Here is a 12,159-nt window from a genome sequence, read left to right as displayed (position 1 = left end):
CTGGCCAGGATGCCAGCAATATATCTTCAGCAGCAGGTATTCTACTGCACAACACGGAAGCATGCACGCATAGATGTCAGCGGCATGCTTCACTCTGGGACTCTGAGTCACTATGAACTGAATACTCCGCCCCCTGGCTCCGGCAGCATACATCAAACAGCCAATCACACTGGCCCAGCACATCCATGATGCTCAACCATGTGACTCCCGGCTGTCAGCTGACATACCCGGAAGTAACAATGTAAACAACACAGAGCATGCGGACTCAATGGGAGTCTGTAGAAGTATCTGTTTACTACACAAAGCCTCATGCTATTCAAGGATGGAGTATAACACTATAAGGTTGGATATATCTTGCGGATCAGCTCAGGGCCGCAATTGGACTACCACGATAGGAGCACCTACCCTGAAAATACATAATATATGGATAGAAGAACGACGTAATTGTAAACCTCACTTAAAACATTTGACACACTCCTGGACTCAATTGCCATACCTGCTACTTATTGATTGATATATTACAAGTGACTACACTGGGACTAGGAATGCATTACCATACCCCCACCCAGAGGACCAAAAAAGCCCTATGACTTGATATGGATTGTATATTAAATAAAACAGGTATAATTTGTTTGCTCGTTTAAACCTTTAGGATGTACGCAAGCCAGTCTGTAGATCCATTGGGCCTCTTTACGCAGAATGAGGTTATCCCAATCCCCTCCCCGTTTAGGAGGACGTACCAATTCAATTGCCTGAAATTTTAAACATTCTGCCCTGCCTTGATGTTTTGCATGCACATGTTTTGATATGGAAGTATCTCTTTCATTTGTAACATCTCCAACATGTTCCCTAATCCGGCGCCGAAACTGCCGTATCGTCTTGCCCACGTAATTCAGTGGGCACGGACATGTGATTAAATAGACAACTCCAGCCGTTTTGCAGTTCACAAAATCTCGGATATCATACTCAACCTTGGTGGTAACACTTTTGAATTTTTTTCCCCTTTGAATGAAATCACAGGCTCTACAACTACCACATCTGTGTGTACCCGGTATCTGCCGAAAATGTGTGAGGACATATTGCTCAATCCTGACTGTTACACCATTCTAAAAGATAACCCCACAGCAGTGTTCAAGAAGGAGCTTTTAGGTATCCTGCGGGATGCAAAGAGCAGGTCTTTGATCAGTGCTAGCGAATTCAACTTTCTATTTCCTCAATTTCCTATTATGGCATGCTTTTATAGCCTGCCAAAAATCCACAAGGGCTATCCTCCCCTACGTGGTAGACCCATTGTATCAGGTATTAATAATCTTACCCAGAATGTGAGTACATATATAGACCAGGTGCTGCGTCCGTTTGTGCTAGGTCTCACATCATATGTACGTGATACCATGGATGTTTCTAAAACAAATTGAGGGTATCACTTTGGAACAAAATACATTTCTGGCGAGTTTGGCTTGGAGGCTTTGTATTCCTCCATTCCACATAGACTTGGCTGTGAAGCAGTGGAATACTTTCTAAAATCTAGGGGCACTCAATATGTGGCTCATAACCAGCTTGTTTTGCAATTATTACACTTTGTGTTAGAAAGGAATGTTTTTATCTTTGAAGACCGTATTTTTCATCAGCAACGTGGTACAGCAATGGGGAGTCCCACTGCTCCCACTTATGCAAACTTGTTTCTTGGTTGGTGGGAAGAGACAGTTGTCTTTGGGGATAAATTTGTCAAATGGACTTCATCAATAGGTATCTGGATTAGATATATTGATGACGTGTTGTTGCTCTGGAATTCCACAGTGGAGGAATTCAATAATTTTGTGGCAGCCCTTAATACAAACGATCTAGGGCTCAGGTTCACATGTGAAATCAGTGATCAGGAATTATCTTTTTTAGATCTTAAGATAATTAAAACTAAGGAAGGCACAATACGTACTAAAGTACACCGAAAGGAGACAGCAACCAATAGTTTCCTACAATGGAACAGTTGTCACCCTTATCCCCTCAAACGTGGGATTCCCAGAGGCCAATTCATGAGAGTACGCCGAAATTGTAGTTCAATGGACGATTTTGAGTCACAGGCACATGACCTCACAAACAGATTGAAGGAGAGGGGCTTCCCTAAGGGGGTAATTAGAAAGGCCTATGAGGGAGCGAGGGATGCAGATAGGCAGAGCCTTTTAGTCCCTAGACAACGTCAAGAGGAAAGGGTCACTAGGCTCATAGGTACTTTTGACTCCAAACAATCTGAGATCATGGAAATCCTCAAGAGGTATTGGCGTATCCTAGGAGCCGATGCGGACTTGGCGGATCAGATAACACAATGGCCTTCAGTCACGTTCCGTAGAGGTAAAAACATCAGGGATAGGGTGATGCAGAGTTGTTTTGATCCAATAATCCAAAAGGGTACTTGGTTAGACAGGCAGATACCGGGTACACACAGATGTGGTAGTTGTAGAGCCTGTGATTTCATTCAAAGGGGAAAAAAATTCAAAAGTGTTACCACCAAGGTTGAGTATGATATCCGAGATTTTGTGAACTGCAAAACGGCTGGAGTGGTCTATTTAATCACATGTCCGTGCCCACTGAATTACGTGGGCAAGATGATATGGCAGTTTCGGCGCCGGATTAGGGAACATGTTGGAGATGTTACAAATGAAAGAGATACTTCCATATCAAAACATGTGCATGCAAAACATCAAGGCAGGGCAGAATGTTCAAAATTTCAGGCAATTGAATTGGTACGTCCTCCTAAACGGGGAGGGGATTGGGATAACCTCATTCTGCGTAAAGAGGCCCAATGGATCTACAGACTGGCTTGCGTACATCCTAAAGGTTTAAACAAGCAAACAAATTATACCTGTTTTATTTAATATACAATCCATATCAAGTCATAGGGCTTTTTTGGTCCTCTGGGTGGGGGTATGGTAATGCATTCCTAGTCCCAGTGTAGTCACTTGTAATATATCAATCAATAAGTAGCAGGTATGGCAATTGAGTCCAGGAGTGTGTCAAATGTTTTAAGTGAGGTTTACAATTACGTCGTTCTTCTATCCATATATTATGTATTTTCAGGGTAGGTGCTCCTATCGTGGTAGTCCAATTGCGGCCCTGAGCTGATCCGCAAGATATATCCAACCTTATAGTGTTATACTCCATCCTTGAATAGCATGAGGCTTTGTGTAGTAAACAGATACTTCTACAGCCTCCCATTGAGTCCGCATGCTCTGTGTTGTTTACATTGTTACTTCCGGGTATGTCAGCTGACAGCCGGGAGTCACATGGTTGAGCATCATGGATGTGCTGGGCCAGTGTGATTGGCTGTTTGATGTATGCTGCCGGAGCCAGGGGGCGGAGTATTCAGTTCATAGTGACTCAGAGTCCCAGAGTGAAGCATGCCGCTGACATCTATGCGTGCATGCTTCCGTGTTGTGCAGTAGAATACCTGCTGCTGAAGATATATCGCTGGCATCCTGGCCAGACTGACAGACCCCTGATGATAAGTATAGAAACGCGTAGGGTCGGGTGAAGTGAGGGAATTTTGCGTAGGGGGCAGTGGCATTGTTGTGCATCTGTACATTGGGAGAATCTGGTGCGGTTAACGCAGGCTCCTGTGTGAACGAGGGTCCAAACCACTGCTTTACCAATGTTATACGCTGATTCCATATTTTGATATCTCTGTTTACATACCCAGTCATTAAGGGTTCGCAAACGAACTAGGACTGGGAGTATTCTGTTTAATACGTTTTTAAATACACGGTTGGGCTTTTCACAGTGGTGATTGTACCCCTGTTTTTAGATAGCTATGAAATAAAAATTATACATTTTACTCATTTATCACTTCAGTGAATTTTCAAAACTTTACTCACTGTGTCAGAAGAGCTGCTCCCACTCCAATCCTCTTCAGGCGATGTCTTCGGTCCAGACGTCCAGTCCTTGACCTCCAGCGAGGCCCCAGGTAAGTTGTGTCCATGTGTGTGTCCGCGGCTGCGCGCGCTTCGTTCGCGGGTGCGCGCGCTTGCGGGTGCGCGCTTCCGCGGGTGCGCGCTTCCGGGCTTTCGCGCGCGGGCTGTCTCGAGTGCGGGCGTTCGTGGGTGCGTGCTCGCGAGTGCGCACACGCGGGAGTTTCCTTGTGCGAGCGATCGGTCGCGCGCGCGGCTGGGCGGTTCGACGGCCCCCATGACGAGAGGGGGGCCCGCAGCTCACGACATTCTGTGGTGAAAAAAATGGGCCCCATTGCAGGGGCCAGTTTTTTTCTACCAAAGGCAAGTCGCGGCAGTTGCCGGGCCCCCCTTTCAATTAGGTTTGGCCGGGCCCCTCACACCAGTACCCCTAATACCCCCCTGATGGCGGCCCTGACAGTATATATATATATACACAAAGTCCAGCAGCATCGGCAGCGTGTGGGTGCAGGCTCTGAGGGACAGACCAAGTCCCAGATACACAGGAGTCAAAAAATGAGCAGCAACTCCAATAGTAAGGGTGAAAGTAAGTTGCTGCTCATTTTTTGACTTATATATATATATATATATATATATATAAAAATGTGGAGATACACTATATGGCCAAAAGTATCTAGACAGCCTTCCTAATTATGGAGTTCAGGTGTTTCCGCCACACCCATTGCAAACAGATACATAAAATCAAGCACACAGCCATGCAATCTCCTTAGACAAACACAAACATTACGGCTGTGTTTACACAGAGCGGATACGCTGTGTAATAGCACGCATCAAATCTGCCATGTGCGCTGCAGGGAATTCCTGGCGAAAAAGCGCACCAAACTGTGGTGCAGTTTTTCACCTGGAATGTCCGCTGCGGAAAATTGCAGCACTTACCTGCCTGCTAGCAGACCGGCCTCCTGGGATGACGATTCATCCCAGGAGACCGCTGCAGCCTGTGATAGGCTGTAGCTTTGGTTACATGGGATGAAGCGTCATCCCAGGAGGCCGGCCTTCTGACGTTACCCAGACCGGCCTGCTGGGATGACCGCCGCTACAGCCGGTGATTGGCTGCAGCGGTCACATGGGATAAAATGTCATCCCAGGAGGCCGCGCTGGAGGAAGGAACACAGACTTCTGGGTAAGTATCAGGCTTTTTTTTTCTTCATAGTTGCGTTTTTTTTAACCTGCTGCAAAAACAATTGACATGCTGCGGTTTCAATTTCCGCACTTCAGTTCAATTTCTGTGCGTTTTTTCCACTCAGTATTTATGCAGCGTGTGGATGAGATTTGTTCAATCTCATTCACTTTGCTGCTACTGTATTCTGCTGCGTTCTTTCAGTCTGCAATTCCGGACGGAAAAAACGCAGCAAATCCGCAACATGTGGACATGTTTTTTTTTTTTCAGAGTTGCGTTTTTTGCGGCTGGATCGCTGGGAACCCACCACAAAAAATGCAACAACTGCTATTTGTTGCGGGATTTACCTCCCCATTGAATTCAATGGGGAATTCCTGCAACAAATAAGCAGTGTTTACGCAAATACAATTGACATGCTGCGGTTTAAATTTCCGCACCTCATGTCAATTTCTGAGCGTTTTTTCCACTCACAGCGTGTAGATGAGATTTGTTCAATCTGATCCACTTTGCTGCTACTGTATTCTGCTGCATTTTTTTCTGTCCGCAAATCCGGACGGAAAAAACACCGCAAATGCGCAACATGTGGACAAGCCCTACTAATATGGTTTGTACTGAAGCACCTGTAAACATGGGCCTGTCATAGTAAACATGCCCACGGTCAATTATTTGCTACAGAAAATTCTGCAGCAAATTTGACTCAGAATCCATAGGGAAAACCACCAAAACATCTGCACCAAATCGTGCACATTTCAATGCAGAATTTGTAGTGGATACGAATAATATACGCACCTCCCCTAGCACTACCATAACAAAGCGTCCCTGGAACCCAAGGTCGGTCATTGTGAAGCTGGCCTCCTGTGATGACGTTTCATCAGATGTTGCCCGTTGCAGCCTGTGATTGTAGATTTTTCTATGGACCTGCAGGTAATCCACGACAACTGCGATTTGTTGCAGATTTTGACATTCCTCATTGAGCTTAATCGGGAATATCTGCAATAAATCTGCAACCATTGGACTGGACTTTTGGCGGAAACAATTTTTTTCTGGAGTAACGATTCATGTTCCACTATCTGGCCAACTGATGGATGAATCTGGCTTTGGTGGATGCCAGGAGAACGCTACCTACTAGAATGTATAATGTCTACTATAAATTTTGGTTGATGAGGGACAATGATCTGGGGCTGTTTTTCCGAGGTTTGGACTAGCCCCCTTATTTCCAGCGAGGGGTAATGCGAATGCTACGGCATACAAAGACAACTTAGACAATTTTCAACCTTGTGGCAACAGTTTGCCCCATTCCTGTTCCGGCATGACTGTGCTCCTGTGCACAAAGTAAGGTCCCCAGTTTGGCATGGAGGAACTCAAGTGGCCCTGACCTCAACCTCATCGGGATGAATTGGAACGCTAATTGCGAGCCGGACATTCTCATCCAACATCAGTGTCTGAACTCATAAATGCTCTTTTGGCTGAAGAGGCACAATATTCCAAACAAGCTTGAAGAAAGGCTTCCCAGTAGAGAGGAGGCTGGTGTCCATATTAAAGGCTATTTACACCTTTGACATGGTTTTTGTTTTTTTTTGTTTTGTTTTTTAAATTAACCCCTTAGTGACCACTAATACGCCTTTTAACGTCATTTACTACTGGGCTTTAGGCTAGGCTGACGCCTTTTCACGTCAGCCTAGTCTAAGTCCTGCACCGGTCTCCCGTGCAGGCAGGAGCCGGGGCTCTGCTGTCTGATGACAGCTGAGCTCCTGCTCCAACGCCCGCGATCGAAGTTTACTTCGATCGCGGCCGTTTAACCCGTTAAATGCCGCCGTCAATAGCGACCGCGGCATTTAACTTTGTTTACAGAGGGAGTGCGCTCCCTCTCTCACCCATCGGCGGCCCGCGAATGAAATCGCGGGTCTCCGATGGGGTGTCATGGCAGCCGGGGGACTGATCAAAGCCCCCAGGTCTGCCCTGGACATATGCCTGTTAGGACGCGCCGGAGGCACGTCCTAACAGATTGCCTGTCAGATTTACACTGACAGGCAATAATGCTCTGGTATACGAAGTATACCAAAGCATTATAGCAGCGATCGGAACATCGCACAGTAAAGTCCCCTAGTGGGACTAATAAAATCAGTCATCAAAGTGAAATAAATATTATTAATAAAAAGTACAGTAAAAAAATAAATAAAACCATTTTTTTCCATAAAAAGTGGTTTTATTTAGTAAAAGTGTAAAAAAAAAAAAAAAGTACACATATGTGGTATCGCCGCGACCGTAATGACTCCATTAATAAAGTTAATATGTCATTTAAACCGCAAAGTGAACACCGTAAAAAAAAAACGCCAAAAACTATGGCAAAATTGCAATGTTTTTCCATTGCCCCCCAAAAAAGTCATAATAAAAATGAATCAATAAGTCCCATGTACCCCAAAACAGTACCATTCAAAACTACGTCTTGTCCCGCAGAAAACAAGCCCAAAAAATCACTACATTGATGGAAAAATAAAAAAATTACGGCTCTTGGAAAGCGACGATGCAAAAACAAATAATTTTAGTTCAAAAGTGTTTTTATTGTGCAAAAGTCGTAAAACATAAAAAAACCTCCACATATGTGGTATCGCCGTGATCGTACCGACCCATAGAATAAAGGTAACATGTTAATTACGTCGCACAGTGAACGGCGTCAATTTAAAAACGCATAGAACAATGGCGGAATTTCAGTTTTTTTTTATAATCCCCCCCAAAAAGGTTAATAAAAGTTAATATAAAAATTATATGTACCCAAAAATGGTGCCATTAAAAAGCACAACTAATCCCGCAAAAAACAAGTCCTCATACAGCTATGTAGACGAAAAAATAAAAACGTTATAGCTCTTTGAATGCGACTATAGAAAAACTAATAAAATAGCTTGGTCATTAAGGCCTAAAATGGGCTGGTCACTAAGGGGTTAAATTGTGCATCAGTGTGATTAAAAAATATTTTAACCTTTTGAGATACAATTACTTTGTATTCTGTATACAGAGCAGCTGTATTTTGCACTGAATCCTGTACCCGTCAGGTCCTGCGGGACTGACAAGTTCGGTGGCAGTGGTATGGCTACCCCATTTTTGGCGGTTCTTTTAGAACTTGTTTTACATAAGTGTTCTTGTGTGTTCTTCTCCCTGTTTGTATTTATAGCCGGAGGAAGATGCTGGTCCACCGTTGAAACGCGTAGCCAATAAAGATTGTTCTTAACTATTTGGCATGGTCTTTGTCTGATGGTATTAGCACGGTTACCGAATTTCCCATATTTTATCCATTGTTGATATGACATTTTGTGTTGACACCTATTGTCCACTGGCAAGGGAATAGCTGCAGTTGTCATCTACATCTACTTGTACGCATATCTGCTACTTTCTCTCCATTTATTTTGACCTGGGTGACCTGTGCGAGTGTAGAACTGACAGTGCACAGACTGAACACTGACCCATCGGTCCGTGCAGTGAAAATCGCAGCATGCACTATTTTGGTCCGATTCTCTCGTTAGACCATTCAAGTCAATGGGTCAATGAAAAAAAAAAAATCGAACAGCACACGGACGCTATCTGAGTGCGGTCCGTTTTTATGGGTTGCTAGGAAATGCTGAAAAAAAAGAAAAAGCAGGAATTTTTTGGGATGGATGTGAAAAACGGATGATCACTGATGCTACATGGACTTTAACGCCCTGTTCACAGAGTTTTTTGACGTGGAAACCGCACCAAAAAAGCCTCCCATTGATTTCAATGGGAGACAGAATTGTTTTTTCCCGTGAGCGGAAAAACCGTCTTGTGGGAAAAAGAAACCACATGTCCTATCTTCGGGTGTTTTCGTCTCTGACCTCCCATTGACATCAATGGGAGGCAGAGAAAGCGTTTTTCGCAGCGTTTTTGCCCGCAGCGCCCAATGGCCGCGGGCGAAAAACGCCGCAAAAGACGTGGCAAACTGCGTGCAGGCAGATCAAAATCTGCCTCAAAATTCCAGACAGAATTTGGAGGCAGAATTTTCTGCCTGCAAAAAAACTAAACAGGGCCTAAAACTGACACAAGGAACACTCTGAGGCTGGGTTCCCACGTAGCGTAAACGCTGCGGAATTTCCGCAACGGAATTGTGTGCGGAAATTCCGCAGTATTTACAGTAGCAGCAAAGTGGATGAGATTTTGAAAACCTCATGCCGGCGCTGTGCAAATAAAACGCAGAGTAATTGTTAATAAATGGACCTGCGGTACGGAATTTAGTTCTGCAGCATGTCAATTTATACTGTGTTTTTGTTGCTTTTCCGCTGTGGGTTTTGACCCATTGAATTCAATGGGGATGCAAAACCCGCAACAGAAAGTCCGGCCTCCTGGGATGACGTTTCATCCCATGGTACAGCTGCAGCCAATCACAGGCTGCAGCATCACATGGCGAGCAACATCAATGTAGGAGGCCGGACTACGCGCAGAGAAGACCGAGGGGGTAAGTATGAACGGCTTTCTTCCGCAGCGGATGTTCCGTTCGAAAAACCGCACCACAATGTGGTGTGATTTTTTTGGACAGAATGTACTACGGGTACCAGGTCGGACACGCTGCGTGATTTTTACTCAGCGTATCGGCCCCGTGGGAACCCGGCCTTATGCTGCGTTTTCGTTGCTTTTCCGTTGCGGGATTTCCCCATTGAATTCAATGGGGATGCAAAACCCGCAACAGAAAGTCAAGTGTTGCAAGTAAGAAAAAAAAAAAAAGTTATACTTACCTAGAATTCCCTGCTTCTGCTCCAGTGAGGCGTCCTAAGATGACGTTTTATCCTATGTGACTGCTGCAACATCATCTTAAGAGGCAAGACTACGCACAGAAGAGAGGGAGGGGCTAAGTATTAATGTTTTGGGTATTTTTTCAGCGCTGCTTTCCGCAATGGAAATTCCGGGCGAAGCACCGCACCACAATGTGGTGCCGTTTTACGGACAGAATGTGCTGTGGTTTCCTGGTTGGATACGCTACATCGTTTTTACGGAGCATATTAGACCCGTGGGAAGATGGACTAACACTACACTGATTAAACTCTGATATAAGATTGTCAGTTTTTCCCCTGAAGAAACACAGACGAGTTTTACAATGCCATACATCTTTTTTTAGACAAGCATTCTCCAACCTGTGGCCCTCCCAGCTGTTGCTAAACTAGAACTCCCAGGATCCCCGCTTGATAGTTGAAGCTGCAGTTTTGTCACAGGTTAGAGACCACGGTTCTAGAAACGTCTAAATTGTGGAGTAGTCAAGTGTCAAAACATAACAAGTGTAACACACGCCATGTACTCCATTTTTGTAGCAGAATTTTGGTAAATTTTGCTTAGTAAATATTCCCCATTGTCTTATATGCCCTATTGTTTGGCACCTATGATTTAGTAGCTCCTGAGAGAAATTTTACAGACACAATAAACAGCCGCGCTGGGAATAATAAACAGGAGCACTACTATAAGGGTATGTTCACACGCAGTGTTTTCAGACGTAATTCAGGCGTTTTACACCTCGAATTACGCCTGAAAAAACGGCTCCATTACGCCTACAAACTTCTGCCTATTGCTTGCAATGGGATTTACGATGTTCTGTTCCCACGAGGCTTAATTTTACACGTCGCTGTCAAAATACAGCGCGTAAAAACACATCCACGAAAAAGAAGTGCATGTCACTTCTTGGGATGTTTTTGGAGGCGTTTTTCATTGACTCCATTGAAAAACAGCTCCAAAAACGGCCGTAAAATACGCAGCGAAAAACGTGAGTTGCTACAAAAAAATCTGAAAATCAGGAGCTGTTTTCGCCTGAAAACAGCTCCGTATTTTCAGACGTTTTTGGTCACTGCGTGTGAACATACCCTTACACTGTGTACAGCAGTTATGTTTATTGTGAGCTCTCATTGACATTTAGGCCTTATTTACACGAGCGTATTTCACGTCCGTGATACAAGCGTGAAAATCACACACGTCGCACGGACCTATGTAAGTCAATGGGGCCATTCAGACATTCCGTGTTTTTCAAGCTGCGTGAAACTCACTGCATGTCCTATACTTGAGGGTTTTTTGCGCATCACGCAACCATTGAAGTCAATGGGTGCGTGAAAATCACGGACATCACACGGACGCACATCCGTGTGCTTTGCGTTATTCCCGCAACAGTTGCTCAAGAAATGATGAGTAAAAGAAAACCAAACTCCTTTATTTCACATACGTAAAAACCACGTGACATAAGGATGCCATACGCGCAAAAATAACGCAGACAAGCACCATACACTGATGACACACACGGAACTGCAACGCGCGCAAAATACTGCATTTTTTACGCGCACAAAACGCACACATTCGTCTAAATAAGACCTTATGCTTTCACTACTAATCTGACAAGAGTTTATTTCAAGCAGTATCAAGTAGTTAACCTGTGTACACGAGGCCTTTGACAAGGCAGTAACAGCCAGTATAGTATTGATGCAGATACAACTTACCAGAGAAGGTTCTATGGCCATTGCTGTGCATTCCACTTGTGTTAGAACAGTCAGGAAGGATGAAACAGATATAAATCAGTTGCTGCATTCAGTGTGTAGACAGTCATATGCCTCCACTAAGGCTCTAGTAGGCCCCATAGCTGTCAACAAGGCAGGTAAAACTGTGAAGGAGTGCAACGAGTTTCCTGGGAGTGGTTGTGCTGGAGGCCAAGTGACACGTTACCTGAGGGAAACCTCCCAGGTCCATTACACTGGAGAGTGTAACGCATAGAAGAGCAAACATGAGTTTATGTGTACTTACCTTTCTTTATCTTAGAACATGACAACTACTCTGTCCATACACACACAAAAAAACACACAACTCCTTCATAAGTGGTGCCGCAGGAGGTAACCACAAATCCATAGCTGAATATAATCTATGTGTCACTGAGCAAACCACCCTGGAGTGAGTAAAAGATACAGCTCCACTACATTACATCTGGAATCTAACATATCAGGTGTTACAGAAATATATTAAATGATGTTGGTGAGGTACAGTGGGACAGATTTCAAGTGTTATCCATTGTATAATGAATAGTGTAACATTTTTACCATATGCTTTCTG

The 12,159-nt window shown here is 44.4% G+C and overlaps 1 protein-coding gene across 1 annotated transcript in view; it reads right to left on the bottom strand.

Moving 5' to 3' along the window:
- The window catches only part of LOC142744081 (synergin gamma-like), a 56,284-nt gene extending 44,563 nt beyond the window's left edge, over nucleotides 1-11,721 (bottom strand). Inside the window, exon 1 of the mRNA XM_075854788.1 lies at nucleotides 11,556-11,721. Coding sequence (XP_075710903.1) covers nucleotides 11,556-11,576 — 21 coding nt within the window. The 5' untranslated portion in view covers nucleotides 11,577-11,721. The remainder of the gene's footprint in view (nucleotides 1-11,555) is intronic.
- Between the last annotated feature and the right edge of the window lie 438 nt (nucleotides 11,722-12,159).

Source organism: Rhinoderma darwinii, chromosome 1 (assembly GCF_050947455.1).
Source record: "Rhinoderma darwinii isolate aRhiDar2 chromosome 1, aRhiDar2.hap1, whole genome shotgun sequence".
Taxonomy (NCBI): Eukaryota; Metazoa; Chordata; class Amphibia; order Anura; family Rhinodermatidae; genus Rhinoderma; species Rhinoderma darwinii.
The sequence above is the reverse complement of the archived record's forward strand: the minus strand, read 5'-3'. Positions and strand labels throughout refer to the sequence as shown.